This window comes from Fusarium venenatum, assembly GCF_020744135.1.
Source record: "Fusarium venenatum strain MPI-CAGE-CH-0201 chromosome Unknown EDB82scaffold_1, whole genome shotgun sequence".
NCBI lineage: Eukaryota > Fungi > Ascomycota > Sordariomycetes > Hypocreales > Nectriaceae > Fusarium > Fusarium venenatum.
In genome coordinates, this window is record NW_027072129.1 from 4,344,391 (window position 1) to 4,367,808 (window position 23,418).

General features: G+C 46.3%; 11 protein-coding genes across 11 annotated transcripts; 6 read left to right on the forward strand and 5 right to left on the reverse strand.

Annotated features, from left to right (window-relative positions):
* Positions 1-466: 466 nt before the first annotated feature.
* On the forward strand, positions 467-1,686 carry EDB82DRAFT_571204 (cutinase-domain-containing protein). Its single transcript, XM_065609912.1, has 3 exons — positions 467-910; positions 963-1,180; positions 1,242-1,686. Exons 1-3 carry the CDS (start codon positions 617-619, stop codon positions 1,507-1,509), a joined length of 780 nt encoding a protein of 259 aa, XP_065465537.1. The 5' UTR covers positions 467-616; the 3' UTR covers positions 1,510-1,686.
* An 827-nt stretch (positions 1,687-2,513) lies between these two features.
* On the forward strand, positions 2,514-3,508 carry EDB82DRAFT_470948 (Chloroperoxidase; the record flags this gene model as incomplete). The annotated part of the gene is made up of 4 exons (XM_025730859.2): positions 2,514-2,640; positions 2,709-2,952; positions 3,012-3,283; positions 3,351-3,508. The coding sequence occupies 4 exons, from the start codon at positions 2,514-2,516 to the stop codon at positions 3,506-3,508; spliced, it is 801 nt and encodes a 266-aa protein (XP_025589942.1).
* Positions 3,509-3,799: 291 nt separating this feature from the next.
* On the reverse strand, positions 3,800-4,991 carry EDB82DRAFT_470949 (uncharacterized protein; the record flags this gene model as incomplete). The annotated part of the gene is made up of 3 exons (XM_025730858.2): positions 3,800-3,962; positions 4,329-4,694; positions 4,747-4,991. The coding sequence occupies 3 exons, from the start codon at positions 4,989-4,991 to the stop codon at positions 3,800-3,802; spliced, it is 774 nt and encodes a 257-aa protein (XP_025589941.2).
* A 1,235-nt stretch (positions 4,992-6,226) lies between these two features.
* On the forward strand, positions 6,227-8,143 carry EDB82DRAFT_440697 (glycosyl hydrolase). Its single transcript, XM_025730857.2, has 2 exons — positions 6,227-6,780; positions 6,834-8,143. The coding sequence occupies exons 1-2, from the start codon at positions 6,352-6,354 to the stop codon at positions 8,055-8,057; spliced, it is 1,653 nt and encodes a 550-aa protein (XP_025589940.1). The 5' UTR covers positions 6,227-6,351; the 3' UTR covers positions 8,058-8,143.
* Positions 8,144-8,192: 49 nt separating this feature from the next.
* Positions 8,193-9,224, reverse strand: EDB82DRAFT_571207 (uncharacterized protein; the record flags this gene model as incomplete). The annotated part of the gene is made up of 1 exon (XM_025730856.1): positions 8,193-9,224. One exon carries the CDS (start codon positions 9,222-9,224, stop codon positions 8,193-8,195), a length of 1,032 nt encoding a protein of 343 aa, XP_025589939.1.
* Positions 9,225-9,325: 101 nt separating this feature from the next.
* EDB82DRAFT_486273 (uncharacterized protein) lies at positions 9,326-11,413 on the reverse strand. The gene is made up of 3 exons (XM_065608266.1): positions 11,052-11,413; positions 9,888-11,001; positions 9,326-9,835 (listed from the first exon to the last, which is right to left on the reverse strand). The coding sequence occupies exons 1-3, from the start codon at positions 11,064-11,066 to the stop codon at positions 9,804-9,806; spliced, it is 1,161 nt and encodes a 386-aa protein (XP_065465538.1). The 5' UTR covers positions 11,067-11,413; the 3' UTR covers positions 9,326-9,803.
* A 629-nt stretch (positions 11,414-12,042) lies between these two features.
* Positions 12,043-14,221, forward strand: EDB82DRAFT_470953 (uncharacterized protein; the record flags this gene model as incomplete). Its single annotated transcript, XM_025730853.1, has 6 exons — positions 12,043-12,131; positions 12,187-12,296; positions 12,354-13,404; positions 13,461-13,576; positions 13,628-13,986; positions 14,039-14,221. The coding sequence occupies 6 exons, from the start codon at positions 12,043-12,045 to the stop codon at positions 14,219-14,221; spliced, it is 1,908 nt and encodes a 635-aa protein (XP_025589937.1).
* A 629-nt stretch (positions 14,222-14,850) lies between these two features.
* On the reverse strand, positions 14,851-16,280 carry EDB82DRAFT_532537 (uncharacterized protein). Its single transcript, XM_025730852.2, has 2 exons — positions 15,874-16,280; positions 14,851-15,815 (listed from the first exon to the last, which is right to left on the reverse strand). The coding sequence occupies exons 1-2, from the start codon at positions 16,177-16,179 to the stop codon at positions 14,898-14,900; spliced, it is 1,224 nt and encodes a 407-aa protein (XP_025589936.1). The 5' UTR covers positions 16,180-16,280; the 3' UTR covers positions 14,851-14,897.
* Positions 16,281-17,135: 855 nt separating this feature from the next.
* Positions 17,136-18,569, forward strand: EDB82DRAFT_486284 (uncharacterized protein). The gene is made up of 5 exons (XM_065608267.1): positions 17,136-17,351; positions 17,404-17,458; positions 17,506-17,943; positions 18,002-18,340; positions 18,395-18,569. The coding sequence occupies exons 1-5, from the start codon at positions 17,315-17,317 to the stop codon at positions 18,468-18,470; spliced, it is 945 nt and encodes a 314-aa protein (XP_065465539.1). The 5' UTR covers positions 17,136-17,314; the 3' UTR covers positions 18,471-18,569.
* A 1,295-nt stretch (positions 18,570-19,864) lies between these two features.
* Positions 19,865-21,713, forward strand: EDB82DRAFT_486286 (uncharacterized protein). Its single transcript, XM_025730850.2, has 2 exons — positions 19,865-19,946; positions 20,009-21,713. Exon 2 carries the CDS (start codon positions 20,093-20,095, stop codon positions 21,512-21,514), a length of 1,422 nt encoding a protein of 473 aa, XP_025589934.1. The 5' UTR covers positions 19,865-19,946; positions 20,009-20,092; the 3' UTR covers positions 21,515-21,713.
* A 374-nt stretch (positions 21,714-22,087) lies between these two features.
* Positions 22,088-22,637, reverse strand: EDB82DRAFT_550547 (uncharacterized protein; the record flags this gene model as incomplete). Its single annotated transcript, XM_025730849.2, has 1 exon — positions 22,088-22,637. Exon 1 carries the CDS (start codon positions 22,523-22,525, stop codon positions 22,088-22,090), a length of 438 nt encoding a protein of 145 aa, XP_025589933.1. The 5' UTR covers positions 22,526-22,637.
* Positions 22,638-23,418: the final 781 nt, after the last annotated feature.

A 23,418-nucleotide genomic window follows, 5' to 3' on the forward strand; every position in this document is an offset into this window, starting at 1 on the left:
CTGTTTTCCCGCAAGGATCTTGTTTCAGCTTGAGTAATGCTATGTAGTAAACACAAATAGAAACACATGTTAGTCTTGATTTATAATCCGAGTAAACTTGCTAGAGCCACAATAACAACTCTTATCCACGTGGGTTGCTTTTCTGTTGCTATGACCTCGTTTCAGCTTGTCCGACGCTAAGAAACGAAGACCGACTAAAAATCGGAGAGAACCGAGAATGAGGATTTGCAGTATGTACGCTTACGGCGTTTTAGTTTACTAACCCCCAGTTTGTTTAGCACACGAGTGGGGATGAAACGGCATTGCATAGCCAGAATCGTATAGGCCAAGAAACAGCAGAGTCCCACGAGGCTCCTTTGCAATTTTGTAGAAAAAGCTAAAAGATAATGCCTATCAGGAAGTTATCTGCGAAGCTATAAGACTCTTGTATATCCCCGTGGGGACTAAGACACTTCTTCCTCATCCCAAGCCAGTTCGCACACATTTCATACATTCTTTCAACACTCCACAGGCCGGTCCTCTTATAAACAATTCCTCTCTTTCTCTCTACTTTCCATATTTATCCACTACACTGTGTAGCTAGTTTTACCAAATTACTTTCTTTCACACATTCAAAATGAAATTCTTTTCAGCTCTTTCCCTCATGGCCGGCATGGCGAGCGCTCTCCCTGCTGGGGATGTCAAGGTCCGCCAGCTTGGTAGCGGTCTTGGCAGTGGCCTCGGTAGTGGTCTTGAAAGCGGCCTCGGTGGCGGACTCAGTGGTGGAGGTCTAAGTGGTGGAGGACTTGGTGGAGGACTTGGTGGCCTTGGTGGCTCATCTACGCGCAATGACCTCGAGCAAGGCACTGCTGGTAGTTGTCCCAAGGCCATCTTCATCTTTGCCCGAGCCACTGGCGAGCCCGGTAACATGGCAAGTAATTCCTTTCACCTAACTGGGAACATTCTCACTAACAAACGCACAGGGCGCGTCTACAGGTCCTGCCGTGGCGAAAAAGCTCGAAGCCAAGTATGGAAACGATCAAGTCTGGGTCCAAGGTGTTGGTGGCCCATACAAGGCTGATGTGCAAGGAAACCTTATGCGTGACGGCTCTACCCCGGATGCTATCAATGAAGCCGTCCGCCTCTACAACATGGCCCACGAGAAGTGCCCCGACACTCCGGTCGTTACTGGTGGATACAGGTGAGATAAGAATAATTCTAGCTCGAAGGGTGTCTCCTTACTAACCATGATTGTCTTCTAGTCAGGGAACAGCCTTGGCCGCCGCTGCTATCTCCAAGCTCGAGCCAGAGGTTATGGACCAGGTCAAGGGCTGCGTTCTCTTCGGATACACAAAGAATGCCCAGAACAAGAAGGCTATTCCCAACTACCCGCAGGATCGCACTGCTATTTACTGCAACACGGGAGATGGTGTCTGCACTGGAACTTTGATGATCACTGCTCCTCACTTCATGTACCAAAGCGATGCTGCGGGTCCTGCTCCTGAGTTCCTGACCTCCAAGATTGGCTAAGCGCTGGGTAATGTTTCTGTTTCTGGATTCAAGGGTATTATTTAGATCTCGGTAGTTTTAACTTTGGGGACATCAGGGTATCAGAAAGATTGGACGCTAGAAGCACAAGAGACGAAATTAGTATGATGAATCCATGCCGATTAGATCAGAATCCTTAGAATGTATGTTTTTGTATCGTCAAGACTAGAGGCCAACTCTTGTGATTCCCAGCAGTGATAGTACATTTTAGTGGTCTGAAGATCTACAAACAGGGTCCTTGGTGATTACAATAGTTGTGACTCTGTACTGGGACCTGACAGTGACGAATTACTCATTGTATTATTCACGTTGCTTCGTTGTATTAAATCTATGTCTCTATTTCAAGAACTTGATCAAGTCCGCTTTGTCAAATTGTCATGATTCGATCCGGTTGAAGACCCATTAGAAATCCTGCAGAACGTTCGTCCTTTCCAATACACTTGAAACAGGCTCAAGCTTCGGCTGCTTCCTTTCAACCTCGGCTGTTTTCGAGGTGTGCATATTATGCTTAATGTCTTGGGAGTCGGAGAAAACATAATCTGAAACAAATGCCTTGGCTATTTAAAAAGATGGTGTGGAGTGACTGTCAGAGAAACGAGTCCGAGTCCTTGCCGCATTTGGAAATTCTCGCGAAGGATTAATATAAGAATCACAAAAGAAAAGTTACTTATCACAATGTACTCGCCGACCAATCGCAAGCGTGCCATAACCAATTGATCCTAGACGGAGAATTTCGTCACTGACCGAGGTTTGATGTTTCGCTTCAATCTATTCTCTTTTGTTTCCAAAGTAGTGTGAAGGTTTTGCGTAGATAACAAGGAGTTGAGCCCTGCTAGTCTGAATTACAAAGATATAAAGCCTTGGGTAACGGCCTACCTTGATACTGAACATTCTAAACATCAGTCGTTCATTCATTACTCCTCAACTATAGTCACAGTACCGACAGGCTCGATACAAGTCCTTCCTTTCTTCCTACCAAGTTCAACATGAAGTTCTCTACCCTGATTGCTACCTCTGGTGCCATTGCACCCGCCTTCGCTCTCCCTCAGTTTCTACCCACGGCTGGTGCCGAGTGGACTCCGCAAGAGTGGATTGCTCCGACTGCAAACGACTGTGAGTTCTTGCAACTATTTCAGGTCTAAATCATCTCCATGCTCCCCATATCTAACTTCTTCATAAAGCTCGTGGTCCTTGCCCCGGCCTCAACACGCTTGCCAACCATGGCTACCTTCCCCGTGACGGGAAGAACATCGACCTGACCAAACTTGCCGATGGAATGCTTGCCGGTTTCAACATTGAGAAGGGTGATGCTGTCCTTCTTTTTACACAGGCTATCAGGACAAGCCCCGACTATCCCAGGACCCGTACATTTGACCTGGCCGACCTTGGTCGTCACAATATCCTCGAGCACGACATTTCTATCAGGTATGTGGTCACTAAATCGTCGTTTTCTTCATGCATCAGTTCTGACCCATGCCGTGTAGTCGCTCTGACGCCTTCTTTGCTGACCCGAACCCATTCAACGAGACTGTTTGGGCTGAGACGCTCACATACTTCCCCGACGATATCATCACGGTCGACCAAGTTGCAAAGGCGCGAATGGGTCGTCTTGAGACTTCCAAGAAGACCAACCCTCAGCACTCATTGTCTGCATTGGCCGACGGCTTTAGCTGGGGTGAGATGGCTTCTTTCTTCGAGATCATGGCTGACGGCACTACCGGCACGGTAGAGAAGAAGTTTATCGAGTACTGGTTCAGTATGTTACCTTTCTTTTAATGATTTGTGATCTCTTCAAGCACGGCTAACAAAGACTTGTACTACAGAAAACGAGCGTCTGCCTACAGAGATTGGATGGCAGCGACGCACCACTACAATGCGTGGTATTGAGCGTATTGCTTTCACTAGAAAGCTCATGGAGGCTGCTGGCGTTTCGCGTCGTGATGTCACCAGTGATGCTTATGGTCGCCCGCTTGAACAGTAAATCCGGTACATTACGATGGCCACAGGTTAGATGTTGAAAGGGGTTGAATGTTGCTCAAGGGTATCTATGTGGCACATTTGTAGTTGCCTCTGAGCGGCATGGCTCATGTATATACAGTGGGTATCCTCCGTTTCTTATGATGATCTTTTGAAGGGAAAATAAATCAAGTGCTGTCCTGTTAGGCTTCAACATATCCTGCCATTATTTTGCGACTCCTCAGGTGACTATCCCTTGCTCGAGACCAGATTTTTAACTACCAAATCTCTCAATCTGCTGTTCTCTATAGTTTCCCTACATTGGGGCGGGTGTGTCGCGCGAAGAAGAATTCGGTACAAGCTGGGCGGGTGCAGAGTTCAAAGTGAAATGATCGTTCTTCTGGCCACTTGTTAACATCAGTTCTGCAGTCCAGGGCTTCGTGAATCTGGCTTCAGCATTAACCCATAACACTTTGAGCCTGGCATATAGTGTCAGTACTTACTTTCTTTTCAATGTTGTCCTCATATCAGCGCTTTAATACATCGTCCTCTTTGTTTCCAAGGGCTAGCCCGGCAACGTTGATGTTCTTTCTCAACGGCGACTCTGATGTAGGATTCCCCGCTTCCAAATAGTTAAATATGCTCTTGACATGAGGTCGCTGGGGGGGGGACCATATCTGAGCTTCCGAAGTAGGGTAGAGCGAACATCTGGCTGATCTTGGAGAAATGTTTCCCAGCCTGCCATATCCCCACGCAACCGGTAGGGATCGCCAAAGTGATCTGAAACAAAATCGAGGTAGAACCGTTTCAAGGTTGAATCCGATGTCGTGCTGCTGCACACATACCGCACATCCTCAACGCTGATAGAGATACGGAATGCCGCGTCTACGTGCTCTTTGAAGAGACAAGACAATGCGTAAACTTTGAATCCTGTGCAGAGGAGATAGTCGCCGAGAATCCAGCATTTTGCGTTTATGCTGGGGTGTTTCGGAAATGCGGAGCAATCGTAGCTCCCATAATGCATCCACTCGACGAACAGGCCGAAAACAGCGGGATCATGATCGGGCAGATTGATTTGGTTATTTTCTTTCCATAGGTAGGCTTTTTTGAGATAAGGCGAGTGAAATGAAATGAGGTTTGCTGAAAGAGACCACGTTTTGTCTTGTGAGGGTGTCGGACCAACCCGAACTTCAACTCCCCTTCCACGCAACCTATTTCTGTCAGTCTTCATTTGCCGCTGGTGACGAAATTTGGTAAACGTACAATTTCAGCGTCTTACTGTTCACAACATTCGTCGCGACGCTCTCCGAGCGCGGAGAATTCGGATTGAATATTTGGTAGTCGGCGAGTCTATGTTCCTCGATGCTGAAGTTGTCGAAGCCGTTTTGGACAACGAATGACTCGAAGGTCTCGGGATCGGGATCAGGACCGCTCCTTCCCAGGAATGCCGGGTGTTGTTTGACCAATTTACCCCAAGTGCCGGGGCGGGATGATTTGGTGTTTTGCATGGTAGGTCAGGTTGATTGAATTGAGTTGAGTTGTTACGGCGGGCCACAAGCCCAAAGGTGCAATTGTGGGTTTCTCACAGTGCTGACTCATCGGTTCAGTGGCTACACCAAGATCTCTGCACGTGACGCGTAACGGAAGGGACGTACTTGGAGCTGTTTAGATCTATAGGTTAGTAGGTACCTACCTGGTAAGTAGCTAACTATAAGATTCATGTTTATAGTAACAGGCACTGTAAAAGAACGATAGGTAATGTTGGAAATCCATATGGGAAAGCGGCATTGTAAGAATTTGGTGGTTCTTCATGGTATTCAAAGTGCAATGGGTACTGACTTTCTTGCTCGCTCTGCAGCTTCCAGTCACAGAAAGAAGAGTTCAAAGAGCTTATCCATAGTTGCAAAAAGATCATACAACCCTGATTTCAATTTAGAGTTTTTCTGGAAGATACTATCGAGAACCCATTCAATGTAAATATTTATGCATCCTTACGCGTGTCGGCCTACCGACCTGGAGCCAAGGAATTGTACGCGTATAGAGTGACCTCCAATTAATAACTGCGCATACTATACCACGAATCCTGTGAACTCCAATCAATGCCTGAACTATCTATCAGGGTATTCGTTCTTTGCAATATTCTCTTAGTGTTATTTATTTGCTTCAGTATGCAAGATTCTATTGTATAAGAAGCACAGTTTACCCAAGGAATTCCCTGGTTTCCCCTCTTTTTAGGAGCAAACCCTGTGATAATAGTGTGAGCAATATCGTCGGTTGTAACAGGAAACACATCTCCGAATATTGACCCAAGGGGCAAAAGAAAAAGCCTCACGCTATGCCTCTATTCAATCATACAGGTATAGCCGACATAGTTGCTAGTTGATCTGCAATATGAGACGTATCTTAAAGCTTACAAGCTGTATTTTACACTTTTAGCTATAGACAACGGCTCAACGGCAAAGGCAGTGGTGGGCCAGAAGCCTTTCGCTAAAAAAATGCTGACGGCTGATTCCAGCTTCATTCAAGAAATGATCGTCATCATAGAACTTGAAGCCTGTTTACGATTCGCTTCGACGTTTTGTCGGACCGATGGAATGGGTGCCAAGTTGCCGCCCAGTTCATTTTTTCGGCGAAAGACTCCCCCATCTCCCCATCTACCCTTGTTTACCCCAATACAAACCCACATCATTGACATCACTGTTCTCCGGATCAGCCAGACTTAGGTTAAGCACATGCGGGGAAATAACGCATTTCAATTCTTGGGGATGGTCAAGGATCAATGGTCTGATGTGTTCCTCGTTGTATATATAAAGGCAGCTTGCTACTACCAATATTTTACCAAGCAGCTCCATCTCATCTAAGAACATCATGAGACACAATCTATTGCCGGCCATTGTTGGTCTTTCCCAATTCGGCTCTCTGGCCAATGCCCAGTCTTCTGCCACAACAATCACTGTTCCCACTGGTACACCCATCTCTGGTGATTACAATGGCACCTATCGTCCCCAAGTTCACTTCTCACCACCTCAACATTTCATGAATGATCCAAATGGCATGTTTCGTGACGCTGACGGCCTGTGGCATTTGTACTATCAGTACAACCCTACAGCTGTCGTCGCTGGCAACCAACACTGGGGACATGCAACATCAAAGGACTTGTATCATTGGGTAAACCAGCCTATTGCCCTATTCCCACCAGAGGATGATACATTCGTCTTCTCTGGAAGTGTGGTTATCGACGAGAACAACACTTCTGGTTTCTTCCCGGATCAAGACAATGGCGTCGTTGCAATCTATGTAAGTACAAAGCCAGACAGACTCTCGCCCGATTGAAACTAACAATTGAGTAGACTCTATCATCACCAACAATCCAGGATCAAGCTATTGCGTACTCCCGAGACGGAGGTTACACCTTCGAACCTTACGAGGGAAACCCGGTTATCAACAGCACGTCTAACCAGTTTCGTGACCCCAAGGTCATTCGTTACAATGACTCGTGGATCATGGTGGTTGCATACCCTCAAGACTTTGCTATCGGCATCTTCGAATCTTCTGATCTGAAAGAGTGGACTCCCACCAGTAACTTTTCTCACCATGGCTTGCTCGGCCTGCAGTATGAGTGTCCCAACATGATTCCTATCCCATACATCGATGAAGATGGCGAGAGACAAGATGACATGTGGCTCATGGTGATCAGCATCAACCCAGGTGCTCCCCTAGGAGGTTCTGTCGCTGAGTACTTCCCTGGCCACTTTAACGGTACTCACTTCGAGGCTGTTGATGGCGCTGCAAGAATCGCAGATTTTGGAAAGGACAACTATGCCGGACAATGGTTCTACGGCCTTTCCGAAGATGAGAACCCTGTCTCCATCGCTTGGGCATCTAATTGGCAGTACACACAAATCGTCCCCACAGCAGATGAAGGCTGGCGAAGTGCCATGAGTCTTCCCCGTGAGAACTATTTGACCAAAGCAAAGCGCGTAGGCTGGAAACTAGTATCCAAGCCTTACGACCTCAGCACTGTTATGGGTCGTGAGCTTGCTTCCAACGACAGCTTTGGCAACTCAACACTTACTGTGGACTATTCCGATGTTGAATCTAACGCGATATACTGGGAAGTCAACGTAACCGGCATCCCAGACACTGGCGTCGCATCAACAGCATCGATGAATTTCACATTCCTGTCTCCTGTCAGCGGCGAAAGCATCAAGGCCGGCTACTATTTCGGTGGCGATTCAGTGTACTTCCTGGACCGTGGCAACACTCACGCCTTCGACAACATTTTCTTCACCGACAAAACGTCTCTTGCAAGCCTTGCGGCCAATTATGGCTCTTGGAATACCAGTGGTGTCATTGACCGGTCCATCTTCGAAGGTTTCCTCAATGGTGGTGTCGACAGCGTGACAAACACATTCTTCGCTACAGAGCCATTGACCCTCATGGTATTCAGCACAACCGATTTACCAGAGGATGTTAAAGTTAGCATTAGTGTTTATGCTTTGGAAAGTGCATGGCGAGAGTTGGAGGGCGATGACGGACTTGTGCATGGGAACACAACTTCTAGCGAAGACTAGAAAGTTCATGTCAAGCGACGAATTCGCCTCGTCGATCATTGTATATACTTTATCTTTATCTTTGTAAATGTCAATTTTTGCAGCCGACGTACTTTAAATCCCGTGAAATTGATAGCATAAATTCATTAAGTTACCTCACAATACACCGTAAACTGAATCGATTACCCTCCCAATCCTCCATACACAGCCATTAGAACCACACTCTCTCTTCTCAACTTTTGCGTTCATAACCCGACCTCCTTCAATCTCGAGGCTGAACCCTGCGCGGCCCTTGATAGTCTTGCCGTCTACTGTGCCATAGCCAGCCGCGAGGAAAAATTTCGTTATATCGGCGTTGTCCGAATCCTCAGCCTTTTTGGTGAACAGCTTCAGTGCCTCATTGGAAGGAACTAGAAAGACCACCTTTGAGTTATCTTTTCCGGCGAGCTTCGTATCAAGACGATCATAGAGAAAGCGTGGAGCATGCATTCGCAGTAGTTGTCTGGCGCGAAGGGTCTGGGGATCTACGGCCAATATGTCCTTCATTGTCTTGGAACGGGAGTACTTGATGGTTGGCAATGACTTTTGAGAAGGGGCATCCTCGCCAAAGTAGGTGAGCATAGGATCAAGGATGCTGTCGATCTTGTACACTACACCGTTCGAAGCAGGAATTCGAATCAGTCTGCCTCTTCTGTCTTTCAATAGCTTGGCTTGTGTGCCAGCACGCACAGCAGAGTCGGCCAAGCTCGTCATGCCCGTGTTGGTGGTGATGGCACCGTTTGTGCTAACGTCAATCGAGAAGCCCTCAATTGCTCTAATTGACTTGCCGTAGAGCTGTTGTGGACTGAATTTGCCAGGAAGGATGTGTGTACGTAGAAGGGCAGCCAGAAGAGGATAACCGGCTGGAGAGGTAAGCTTCTGTGCGAGACCTGGGACTTTGGCGATAGCTTCGTCGGTAGGAGCGAGGATAGTAAAGGCTTCATCCTTGTTGTTATCGTTAAAGCGCGCTTCAAACGCAGGTTCAGGAATTCCAGTGCCGTGCCCAGTTGAGGTGAAGAGTTTGTAGAAAGCAGTCAGGTCTTTGTGCTGTTCAAGCACAGTGATGACAGCATTTTTGCGGTTGACTTCGGCTGATGCTTGGACACAGAGTACAGAAGCGCACAGCGCGGCTTTCAAGAAGTTGACCATGTTTGAAACTGACGACTGGGTGATAATTGTTGTGTAGATAATATCATTATTTCTAACACCAGGTAGTATTTTATAGACATTCTATATTTGCGATTTTAACTGTTGTAACAACGTCGAATTTTTTTTGCATTAGAGAAATAAAATACGAGTTTCATATATCTTGGAGGCTTTTAATGCAGCGCTTTTTAGCGCCCTGAGCTCTTAAGAAGAGTTACTGTGCAGATTGAATATTAATTGCCTGGCTAAACTTTAATTCCACCCTGACCCGTAAGTTAATAAAAAAGACGCCTTGTTTCACTAACAAGTAAATTGCTCTGCTTAAATCAAGCCACTGACAATAGTTTAAGACTTTACTCTCTTCCAGCTCAATATGAAGTTGAACTGTGAGTCGAGCGGACCAGAGGACAGCCAGAGTTGTGGTGTTTTGACTGAGGCAAATTAGACCAAGTTCTTCATCACTGGCTCCGAGTATAGTGTGTACCTCGCTCCTGACGACTTGACATCGCCTTCCTTCGTGTCTATCAACATTTTCGTTGATCGAGCTCCGCCCTCAGCCTGTTTCATCCTGGTTGCATATAGCTACAACACTGTACACAGAAGACCACCCATCACTAAAAAACGATAATCAGCATTAAACGTTTTCCAAATTAGTTGCTGACTTACCACCAGCAACTGTACCTGCAGCTATCCCGTTCATAACACCACCAACGATCTCCTTGGTATACTCTTGAACCCTCTGGTGGTCCCTTCGACTTTTCTCAGCATCTTTCTGGGCCTTTAGAAGGACCTTCTGATGGGTTTTGGTACGACGTGCGACAAGTTGTTGCTGCTGCGGGTGATTTGCGAGACGAGCTACCTCCTTTTGAAGCGCATCACAAGAATCTTGCACGTCTCGCAACATCATCTCCTTGTTTCGAACTTCAGCTTCGAACTGGCTTCGTAGGTTGGAAAGTCGCTGCTCCAGCGATTTTGTCTCGGTTTGATGTAGATCTACCATGGTCTTGACCAACGTTTGGCGATCCTGCTCCGTCTGTTGGATTTCTTTATCCACTTCAGCCTTCAACTCTTGTAATTGATGACAATACTCCTTATCCGAGCCTGCCGAAGTTCTTTCTAACTCAGTAGTCAGTCGTTTGAGATGATTGTCATGTTCCAGGCGAGCTTTGTATAGATACACAGCTGCCGCTACCCCTGCGGTTGTTTCCCCTAGATTCTTTTTCTCATCAACGACCTCGCGTTGTAATTGAAGCACAACCGGCGAATGGCCTTCTAGTCTTCGGGCCAGGCTATCCACTATCCGTCGTCCGGAGCTTCTTTTGCCGTAGCCTCTTTCATAGTGTCGAAACATTGTTGCTCCTTTGGTGACAAGATCACCGAAGAACTCATTATTCGCCAAAAGTTCAAGTTCTCGCTGTTCAAGAATGGTCTTTTCGATAGAAGTTGGAGATTCAGGCCACATAGTGGTAACGATGGCAAGATTATTATTTAAAGCAAATCCGGAAACGGCTTTCAGGATTGTTAAGCTCCTTAAGTTTGATCCCGCCATTCTGTTGTTTGTGATAGGATATAATGTTATAATACCGCTGATCCGCACGCCGTTTGCATACGACGCACCGAGATAAGTTGCTAATATCTCTAGCGTATCAATATCAGAGCGAGTGGTGTCGTTAAAACCAGGAGTATCTATAAGAAAGATGCGTTGATCATGGCTGGCGTACTGGAAAACACCAATGGAGTTAGTGCTATTAATTAGTAAATTATTCTGCTGAATAAAAACCTTGATTTGCTAAGTCTTGAACGTGGAATAGACGCTGCTTTATTACTCACATGAATAAAGTCCATGGCCTACAACGACGCTATGGTCTGTGCAGTTTGAGATGAATGTGCTCTTGCCAGCTCCTGTAAGGCCCATAACAAGAAAGAACTTGTCTCCTGGCTCCGGCTGATTAAGGCCAAGAAATGTCTTGAAGGATTCAGCTTGATCGATCAGTGAGTCAGCACCAAAGCTGGGGGTACTCATGTCGAATGTTCCAATAGTTATTTATAAATTTTCGAGGGCTGATAGTGGGAAACCTTGAAACAAAAATAAGGGATATGCAAGATCTTGGCCAAAATGAAGGACAAATTGACCTCTGTCATTGTACAGCCCTAACTAAGAGTGCCTTGGGAGTGCCTTGGTAATAGTTAACATTCGAGGGGTTTTGTCGACGGCTGTGCAGTTGGCGCTGTCCACGAATGTGATCTGCAGTGTGTGATTCAACCAAGTTGTGCATATGCACGCTTGGTCACAAGCCCAGAATGGTCAGCCCGCACTTGATGACCCTTTGCCAAAAACGTAAAATCATCGCAAAACATGCTTGAAAATGAGGTATTAGGTACTTTCTAAATCTGAAGAACCTACGTCCCGTTACTTATCTTACTAGTATTGCATTTACTAAATCAGAGTCTAGATCTTTCTAGGTCTTGTGAACTCTACCCGCGCTCGGGTAAGCAAGGAAAGCCAGCTACATGCATTGACTGCAGGGAAATCAATAATGGCAAGGCGCAGCAATAGTGATGGTGTCGAAATATCTGGCACTCTTCTTGGCAGACTACTGGCTGATAACCCTACAGCTATGTACATAAGCAAAGATTTCGCCACATCGGTGTCATATATCTAGCCCAACCCAGTCTCCCAGTTAAACAGGTCATAAATACCTTCTCAACGAATGAACTTCCTGTCCTGTTTATGAGATTACGACACAAAGTAGTCCATGGCAGATCAGAAACGCTAGTATCAATTCAAATCGGAATCTACAAAGCCAGCCAGGCGCAAAACATGACAGACACTGGTGATAAACTCGGTTCAGTGGCAGCTGGTTCGATAAGTTCGGTTCCTAAGAGCTTTCGTAGCGGTCATGCCCCACGGTAAGGACTTCGTCTGGTATATACATCAATCATATTGTATTGCTAATTTACAAAGACCAAACGATGCCTTTATTGCCTTGATGGGTATAACTGGTTCAGGAAAGAGCTCATTTATATCGAAATGCACTGACAAGTCTGCTACAATTGGTCATGACATGATATCATGTGCGTTCACAGGTAACGTCTGAAAACTCCTAGGAAAATCGCACTAATGCATAGTAGGCACCTCTATCGTCGACGTCTACCCGTACGAGGTGACGTCCGACTTTACTGTGTATCTTATTGACACACCCGGATTCGATGACACTGGCAGAAGTGACACCGAAGTCCTCAGCGAAATTGCTGCTTGGCTGACAGACTCCTATAAACACGAAATTCGCCTTCATGGCATAATCTATCTCCACCGAATCTCTGATGTTCGGATGCAAGGCTCAGCTAAGAAGAACTTGGTCACATTTAAAGAGCTTTGTGGTGAGGATGCCCTCAAGAAGGTGGTTTTGGCAAGCACCATGTGGGATATGGTTCCTGTGGAGAAGGCTACCAAGCGGGAGCAAGAGCTCAAAGACACTCCAGAGTTCTGGGGCTGGATGCTTTCAAAAGGCAGTTCAGTTCATCGATACAACAACACGGCTGAATCTGCTAGAGAGATAATACTCTCGCTAACCGGCCATAACGCACCTATAGCGACTGATTTACAGAAACAGATGGTTGATGAAGGGAAACGCCTTGACGAGACTTCGGCCGGTCAAGGGCTCAAGAACGAGCTTCTCAAAGAGCGACTGAAATTGACAAAAGAACGCGAAGAGCTTCTTACTCTAATCAAAGCAGCAAAAGAGAAGCACGACGTTGATACAGAGGAGGCTCTTCAGGAAGAGAGTGACAGATACACTGTCTTAATAAAAAGGGCAGAAGACAGCGCCAAAGCTTTAAGGATAAGCATGGCAAATCTAATTTCCAAACGAGATTTGCGTATTGCAGAAATGACTAAAGAGATAAGAGAGGTCCAAAGTGAATACGAAACGAACTTTCGGCTGATGACAGTGGACAAGATAACGGTAGAGGATGAGATAATTGAGTTAAAAAACCAGCGAAATCTCCAACGACAAGGGAAGTCGAGATCCAAGTTATCGACCAGTACTCCAGACACTAAGCTAGAGCTACCTGGGCAACGTCCAGAAAGGGAGGAGGAAAGCATGCCTGCCACCAAGATCGGAATATATGTGTCTATGAGCAAGTCATTCTACGTTTTGCAAAGCCCCATGTGTTGGAGTTGGTAAGTCGTCCTGAAGCCCCACCGTACTAGATACGAGCTAATTACACGTTGCAAAGCAACGAAGTAGAGCTCCAGGAGTTCCAAGATGGGAAGCGAATGGAGCTGGGATGCTTAGGTGCCGTGAGCGACCAAAGGACAGCATGGATTGTTCGTTATGACAATAATGATTGGAGTAAGATCTTGAACAATCCGATACTATGAGAGAAAGACTAACGGCAAAAAGGGTGGTCTGTGGCCTTTGAGAGACATTATCCCGAGCTGGCCAAGCGTATAAAGTCTTATGGCCTCAATGCCGTTGAGATATGTGCACTTGGTCCTGGCGAACGTTACTACACCAGATGGAACGAGTTTCATAGCTACAGCTGTTCGACCAAATTCACCAAGACGGTTACCAGTATCGAAACCAATAGCTCTTTCGGTTCAGTCAAAGCGGTGTCTTTTGGATACGGCAGCTCGTTTCTGGTTTCTTACGGATTTGAAAGTGGCCACCTCGGCTGGACACATGACCTCCAGGGTCACTACCCAAGTCTCTATCGCTTTCTGAAAAGCCAGAAGAAGCTTGGAAACAAGATCAGTATACATGTAAGCTCTAAATGATACTGCAGTAATGTTCATGGCACTTATATCCTTTTAGGCGGCGACTCTTGACCCCTCTAGTAAGACAGACTATCTCGTTGTCTTCACTGATAATGACGGAAGGGACAGCAGCAAACTCAAGTACAAAATGCACTGTCGTAATAAGAATACCCGACAGGCAGTGCAGCACTGGTGGGAGGTAACCAAAGGGCGTCGACCACCTCGTGAAAAACGAGGTTGAAAGTTGAGCTATTGGTCCATAATTGTTCTCCCTTCAAGGATTATTGGGCATACTGGGTTCGCTCACACACTGGTCCCGACGTTGGTGTATTGATCCACGCAACGGATAACGTCCAGAATGGCTGCATGTTCGGGTTCAAGCGGAACCACGATTTTCAGGCAACTGGCAACGTGGATCATTAGGGACTCAGTCCCCTGGATAGGTTAAGAACGAGGAGAGACCTCGTGCAAGAGTGGATTGAAGCGTTCGAAGTGTTGATGCTGAAAGGGACTACTGGGTTGACAGCAGGTATGCTTCACGCTCAAGAGCCTTTGCCAGTGTGAGCTTTCGTCGACAAGGATGGCCCAAAACAAAGCCGTAATATGCTCTGAAACATCTAAAAATGTGTTCATGGAAGCGCTTGAAACCTTATAAGACCTAATCTAACATTCGTGGGCGGGAACCAGGGCAGGGTAGAGTCGCATCCTACAGCGCGACGTGTACTTCATTTGTTATGTTTGGTCACATATAGATGGTATTAATATGAAACACTAATCACCTAAAGTAAATGCCAAGTAGATTCGGTCACCTCCCACTAGAAGAATCCCACTACTAGCACGCTCTTGAATAAGTTAACTTGTTGTTTCAATGCTTCTTATTACTAAAACGATATCTACTCAACACACTAACTGACACTTTACATCATGACCTTCATACCCATAGCAGTCTTTCCTGCCATACCCTTCAGCTCAAAATGTTGAACCATCTTTGCTGAGCCTGAACCACCAGAAACATCGAGTACAGTTACGGCAGCCTCAGTGGTACCGTTACCGGGGGAAAGAGCGTAAATAAAGTTGCCAGCGGCAGCCAAGTCAATCAGACCAGGATCACCATTGCAGGTCAAGTCAAGCTCAGACACAACGCTGGCATCGTCAAGGCTCATCTCCACAACTCGGTTACGGCCGACGTCAGTGACAAATGCGGTCTTTGTGACATCGGAAATAGCTACCCAGCATGTCGCAGCCTGACCCTCAACTTCTCCAGTGGCCACGGTTGTTGCTTCGCATGTGTTGGCGTCGATATCGAGGATTGCGGCACCGAACGAAGCATCCGTGGCAAACACCTTGGAAGTGCCAGCAATGACTTGTGAACCGAAAAGCACAGCTGTTCCTTCGGGGGAGCTTCGAGCCTCGTTCTTGCTAACAGACATCACCCCATTGTTATTCTCGACGTTGAATGATGCCATAAAACCAGTGTTGTTGACAGCGGGGTCTCCCTTGACCATTGTGAACAGCATACTCTCATCGCCGGAGAAGAGAACTTGCGAAACAGTGTTTGTAGGTCCCATGGGTGGTGTGGTCTGTTGAAGATCGAATGGGCGTAGCTCGTCCATGGCGCTAAGTCCTTTGTTGGAGAAGCTGCTGCAGGAAACACCGGCTTTGGCACCGGTCATACCGACGCAAACGACATTGTTCTTTAAGGAAGCAGCCACGGTGTTGGGGAATTCGCCGGGGACGTCAACTGGCTTTCCGACCATCTCGAGTTTCGTAGGGTCACTGCGCGAGACAGTCAACATGCTGAGGGTGTTTGATCCGGCATTGACAGCGAAGATTTTCTGGGGGTAAATGATTAGAGAATGTTGGAAGAGTTGCGAAAAAGAATGTTAGACTTACATTGCCAGCAATTGTCAGTGAGGATTGAGCAACCAACGCGTCAGGTGTGGCAGGGTTGCCATCTGCATCCACAGCGATAGATCCCGCACCGCCAGTCACTGCAACTTGGCCCTTGGAAAGTGTGCCGTCCTTGCCTATTGGCAGTGCAAGGACACCGTTTGTCTCGTCGTTGGTGAGGATGTAGACAGCCTTGCCCATTGTGACTGCATTATTCATCTTTGGACGGCATGCTGGGTGGCTGCTGACTTGCTGTGTCAAACACAGCAGTGTAGGGAGAAGGATGGAAGTCGTTGTTGAAGAAAACATATTGAAGATAAAAAGATAGAATTCTGAAAGAATGTAGGAACAAGCAAAGATCAATAGCAGGCCGGCTGCTGAGAAAGTAAAACTGGTAAAGTGTGCTGAATTGAACTGGATTGAGTAAGAATATTTGGATGGAGATCAGGATTCATTCATTCTTATAGCAAATCCATTTCAAGATCTTGACATCAACCATGTTGACAATCTGAGATTCTAAGCGCCAGGTTCAAGTAATCGATATTTCCCTTTTAGGAAGCGTGTAATCACTTTGCAGCCCCAGTGCTTGTCGGAGTCTGGCTTCACCCCTGCATTAAACAAGTGCTCGAAGGGTAATCACACTTTCTTTATTGCGGTTCCAGCGCAACGTCGAACAGTTTTACCTGTTGTTTCAATGCAACGTCAGGGAGTTTTGCTAACCGCAACTGGGGGGACCCCAGAATAACCAACAGGTCCACCATAACGTTCAACAACTTGTGAAACTTTGCAGGGAAGGGTCGTTAATATTAATAGAGTTATGGTTAAGCGTATTGATTAAACCGAGGCGGAAGACTAGAGAGTGTGTACTTTCAAGTGAACATGCAATAAGAAATAATACTATGTGCCTAGGTGAAGACAATGCAAGAAATGGCTACCTATCTTCTGTCGGAGACATTGATGCGATTGGCTTGTCAGGATAACAGTGTATGAGACGTTTATGATAATATAGAACTGTTATTTGTGAATCACATCACGAGTTGGCATATATATAGTCTTGAGTTACTCTGATATCAACAACTGTGTTTACTTCATTCAGTCATTGTAATTTCTTCGTCATTAATGAAGAAACTAGCCGTGAGACAGGATGAATAAGCTCCATAAAGGCTAAACCCAATCTAGTAATCTTGATCTTCTCATCAGACCCTGGACCTAAAATTGTGGCAGAAGCCGACAAGCCGAAAGGCCAAGACAACCAACCAATTCATCGAGACTTAACTGAAACTTGGTCCCATCTAGCGCTCTCCTGCTCCGTTGTATCCAACAGACCCTGACTAAGATGACATTAAACTCTCAGGTGAAGTCTCGTCTTACCTCGATTGATTTTTAATCTTTTCTTCCTATTTTGCCATTCCCTGTCTACAAATTCGCTTGTATTAGAGACGCCATGAGTAAAAACATCTTTCGAATTTTTAATCCTGGGGGTCAGTCGCAATTGATGTAATCCCTGTCCAGTCTGTTAACGAGCTTGTACAGAACCCAAGGAAAATCCAGTGGAGAAGAGACGGGCCCAACTGCGACGAGCACAACAGTAAGAATTACCACTGAACTTTATCGGGATGCTGACGCGTGGGGCAGGACATATCGTAATCGCAAAGATAGATACACCAGAACATTAGAAGAAGAGCTCGCCAAATCGCGCTCCACGGAAGCAGAATTGACACGCGAATGCCAGCAACTACGTGCTGACCTCGAAAATGCGCTACAACAATTATCAAGGCAATGGATAGGTATGGCCATTGATGGCAGCAATCCCCCCTCAGAAAGCGTCGCTTTGTCAAGGACCACAGGGTCTACCAGCGGTGCCTCACCATTTCACTTCAGTGACCTCAGCAATCAACCAAGGGACACAATCCCATCGCCTCAAATGATATCACCAGAGTCATTTGGCGATTTTCAAGGAATAACCGAAAGCTTTCAGAGACCTCCCATCTTATTTGGCCAAGGAGGAGTCGCGTATAATTGTCGTATTAGCGATGTGGATCAAGTAACAGCAGGCATGGAGTTTGTGCTAAAGTAAGTGACTCTTTTACTCCATGGTATACCTCAAGTATCCCTGCTAAGATATCCGAAGGATTGAGGAGCCTTGTCTTGATCACTTGCACGGCGACCTGGACAAACCCTGCGAGCCTAGCAACCATGCCCTGACTGTTTCCGCTCAGCTGATAGCGGCATGCGATTATCCATCGCCTACCATCAGCTCGCCTCCACCAATATCAGCGACGTTCAATAGCCTCCCAAAGCAAATGCTTGAACGATTATTGAGTCTAGCGCCAGATTTATCGAGTGAAGGTGAAGTAACACCAATTCAGGCTTGGAGCATTATTCAAAGTCGGCCAGACTTTGGCGGTTTTGATACAAGAAGTCTGAGTGCTCTTGCTAGAAAACTGAAAAAGGCAGTAAAGTGTCACGGGTATGTCGCCCTAGTAAAGCTCCATGTGCGTGTGAAGTCACTGACAATCTACAGATTCGGTGCAGTTGTCAAAGAGTCTGTGTTTGAAGGTTTAGTGTATGAAACACTGATAGATGGAAGACTGTCTTGATGTTTTTAATTACGTGGGTTTACTTACTGAAGCGATAAAAGAAGTCTTTTGTTATCGTTCAACATGCCTAATGAATATATCAGTTTTTTGCCACTTTAACTTTGAAACATAAAGTCCACTGTTGAGATGTGAAATTCCTCAGTCTCCAATGAAATTCGCTTTTTGTGGTTTATTATCTATTACCAACAATAATCACAAAATCCTACCATGGATCTCTTGTAGTATATTATTTGTAGAATTAACTTCAAAAAAGGCAAAGCAGTATAGTTTCTATGGTGTTTTTATTTATCTCAATTAAATTGAGCGTGTGGACATGAATAGCAGCGTCAGGAATGCCAACAATAAACAACTCAAGGGTAGGTGATATGTGAGACAAAGGACAGAAACATTAGGAGAGTCAGGAGAATGTAAGCAGTCATGCTCCAATACTCTATGACTTTCCTTGAGTGAATGCCGTTCTCGGTCTTATGGCGTCTGTGTCATTGAATGGTGACTCTTTAAAATGATCTGGAGCGGCATCGGCATCATGACCCGCATCTACCACGTCAACCTTCAGGTTTGCAGGGGTTATCAGATGCATAGAGCTACCTTATCGAGGTTTGTGCAGCATCATCCACATGATTAGTTATGCATGTCCATAATCTATTCATAGTAAGAGGGGATTCTATTCCTCAGACCCAATTCAACTGATTTGAAGTTGTTTCTTCAATCAGCAAGTCACAACAGACTGTTCACGTGCATGACGGTAGTTGACAGTTCTACAGCTATAAATGAAGATATGTTGCAGGTCCAATTACTCTGGATCACATGCTTTAAATATAATTACCTTGATTGCATGTGTCTGTATTGCTTGCATCTTCCGACGCGACCGAGATAGAGACTAGACTAAAAACAACTGACGCGTACCTGGATTTGACCCCGCGCTGACGCAATGTCTTCAGGTACCAGACCCCACGTATGAAGATAAAGAACAGGAATAATCGACATGTCATAGAGGAGGATGACCTCCCCTGTTCATCAGGCTTGAGGGAATGTATCGGGCAAAGATGAGGTGGCAGTCAGATGAAGTGTCAATCAAGCCTGAAACGTCCCAACGCCCAAAGAGAAAAAAAGCCTAAAGGCGGTGAAGCCTTTGCCACATCATGTGTTGGCATTGGAAGTCGAGAGAAAACTACGGACTGAATAGAAATGCTGGATCATAGACTCACCTAGTCTATGTGTCAGACTACACTCCTTATTCTGTCATTCGACAAACAGTCCCGTTTATTTTCCTCACCGCCTAATCCATGCTCCAGTCAGCTTGTCTTTTACGGTTCTAATTGGTTCAAATCACTCAACGTGATTAGCTAATGGTGATACCAGGTCACTGGCATAATCCCTAGCTTTGAATCTACCGAGATACCTTTAAACACGCGATCTGCAACGAACCACTCAAGCTCGCCAAAGCAAAACAGATCTAACTACTACATTCGCTAGGTTCGTCGCTTCCTGGTCCTTGACTCGAAAGAATACCCTGGCAACTAACCTTTTTGTCTCAGAAACGCTTCAAACACAGGTCTCTTGAGACCAGATCGCCTCCTCACCTGATTGCCCCGCATCTCATCTGCATCTGCATCATCACCATGGGTGCAAACGACGGCAAGAAGTCGTCTCGACGGGCGAGAGTCAGTGAGGCAGCTGCTCGTATCCTCAGCCCTTCAAGTGCTGGAAAGGGCGGCGCCGCCATGCACCAGCTCTATGAAATCCCATTCGATGCTGAGGTTTTTCTTCAGGCCAAGGCCGCTCGGGCCAAGGCTCTGGGTGACGATAGCGAGAGTGGTGATGGCGATGATATCCCCGAGGCCGTCGAGTACGATTCTATTCCCACTGTCCATGCTCATCTCAAAGGGCTTGACAAGGTTTGCCGTGGCGCTGAGTGGACAAGGGCTTTTCAACGTTTCCTTGGGAGACTTCAACTGGGCTCCAGGAACGTCAGCGTCGTTTATGACACCAACCTCCGAAAGATGGGAATTGAGCCCCCAGAGGAAACCGAGTCTTGGGTTGACCAGAGCGAGCCAGCAAAGTTCGCTGGACATGTCTACAGATTCGTTGGTCGTCAGTGCAGATCCGCATCCTCGGACCGACATCTTTACATCCTCTACCATCCCGATGCAGAGTGGCACGCAGATTTGTACGAGCTGCTACAGGATAAGCCTCTTCCTAGCAACTTCCTTGGCTTCTCCGACAACCTCGATGCCCTCGTTGCCTACATCCGTTTCATCCGAAAGCGACTAGGACGACGCGCCAGCTCGGCCATGTTCCATATTCTCATTCCCAGCTCTCGACCCATCGCTATCCGAGATGCCCTTGAGTTCCCCGATATCGGTGACCTTGCTATTCATGGCGAGACTCACAACGGCAGCAACTATGTCTGGATGAATCTGCCTAGTTACGAAGACTACCCAGGGACTCTTCATTTGAGGCACGTCGAAAACGCTGTTCGTGAGGCCAGCCCATGGAAGACAACAGCCACAGTCAGCACATCCTTTGTTGGCTTGACAGCATCACTAGCCGGTGCAGCATACACCCTTCGAGTCAAGGGTGCACCTTTCCCGTCTCTCAAGACCTTCGGAGCAGCTGCAGTCGCAACCACCATCGCTAGAAGAGTGAAGGGTGCCGATTATTTCCCTCTAGCAGTTCTCGGAGCTGGTAGTCTTTGCACCACCCTGGTAGCATTTGCTGTAAACAGAGTTCTCAGCAAGAGAGCGCCACGCGTCATTGGCGGCACGGAAACACCAAGGGAGCCCAGGGAGGAGAAGGAAAAGGAGAAGGAGGATTCGGCCAGTGATCAGGACGAAGCTAAGGAGGAAGAGGAGGCCATTCCCGAGCCCGAAATCCCTGCGCCACCAGAAGAACCAGCCCCCAAGGTCAAAGACGACTCGGATGCCCATTCGCTGTTGAGCCAGACATCCGGCACGAAGAAGTCGTCAAGCAGCAAGAAGCACCGCCGAAGCGAGAGGGGCGAACGCAGTGAGCGAAGTGAGCGCAAGCGCAGTCACAAGTAAAAACTTGGTCGATGTGATATCGTTGGCAAGACAGAACAAGTAAAGTACACACGGATGGGTCTGGAACTTCTTTATGTGTATTCACGATTTCCATTTCGACAGTTTTTATCATCTTGATATAGTCTTCTTGCAGTCTTTTTGCTTGCTTTTCTCCTGATTGATGAGTTGCAAATAAAGTATTCAACGATAGTCCTTGATGTATTGATGAAACCTCTTCCGTGAATTCATACCATCGCAACTCTGGCTCCATCTGCCAGCCCCCTTAATGTTCCACGAGCTGGGGACTAGGCCTCCTTTGTTCGTGCGTTCAAGTATGTGGAGAATCGTAGTAAAAAGAGTTGCATTTATTGCTTGTAAGCTAAATAATTCTAACTAATGAGAACGGAACACCAATGCACTAAAGTAGTCATGCTTGTTGTAACTACAGTTACTGCCTATTGGCTGTATATTTTCAGTGACGTGGACACTAGATTTATGTAAGTGACTGGCCCTGATATAGAAAGTGTATGCGATTCTATGGCGAGGTTTATAACACTTTGACTTTTCCACACGAAAAAAGATATACCCTGTCGATCAAAAATTGACAGCCCTCTTGCCTTTAACCTCTGCAGTAGTAGATGGCGCAGAAGATTGTACTTCAGTCGCTAGCTGCTCCTCCGGGATAGGGGCCATGCGCCAGTAACAAGGAATCTCCCTCCAAGTGGTTTTGTAACACGTGGCGCCGCATCCATAGGCAGACTCAGAGTCCTGGGTCATACACCGTTTGTCTTGACCTCCAAAGCGGAAGTGGAGGCGTCTGTTATCCCAGTCGATACAGAACTCCTCCATGTGAGGTACGCCAGGGACCCTGCAGCCGGTGTTGGCGTTGACCCTGTAGGCACCGTAGTCCGTGTAGAACCAGCCATCGTAACTATTGCAGCTGGTATCTCCGCATTTAGTAAATATTTCCATGCGATCTGCCAGAGCAGTGGTTGCCAGGAAGGCAACAAGAGAGGTGAATTCGAAGCGCATTTTTGAAGTGTTTGTTGCGGAAGATAGTTTTGTACTTTTTCAGAGTTGAAGTGTTGTAGACGGGGGTAGACGTAGGTTAACAAAAGAACCAGATATCAGAATAATAAGATAGGAAGATCGATGGTATGTCTGGAGTTAGTATAACTAAGAGCAACAAGCAAGGACCTTTTATACGTCGACGAGTTGCATTTTCTGTCGGTCTGCTCCTAAAAGTATCATACAACACCCCGGTAATTAAGAATGAATTAGCCCTGTAGTAAGTTTGCTTCTGTGCAACTGAAGTCTAGTCAATCTGTCTGAGAGGAGGATAGTGCTTACTAGGAAATACCCATCGCCCAGTCTAGATTTACATTCTGCTAATTGTTTTTATGGAGAAATAAAGTCATGGAAGTGGGTCTTAACCGAGCCAGATCAGATATCTATTTACTCTATACCTTGCACATTCTATGCTCAGAACGATATTTAATGGAACTGCCGTATATTTATCATATAGAGACCCAATCAATATAATCATCCATATCAAATGTACCTTGCTTACACCGGGAGTGGGTCAATACCGAGTCTTGAACCTTATTTCTTACAACTTAAGGCCTTCTATGCTGGATTTCATCAGGCTTCCGGTACTAGCATACTATTATTTAACCGTAATTATTGTGCCTTTTTTTGAATCTCGGGTGAATGGGTATGCTATAAACTTCAGGAAATCTCTTGACAAGCTCATAGGCTCATGAGTTGTTGATGATAGTATCACGCAGTAGAATGATCGAAGGCCCTTTCATGCTTTGAATAGAGCTAAGTTGAAGACTGTGGCCTTGTAGTTGATATGTCTTGTGAATTCTCTTCAAATTCCAGGCCAGATGGATCCAGAACGTATCAAGCTTGAAGATGAGCTT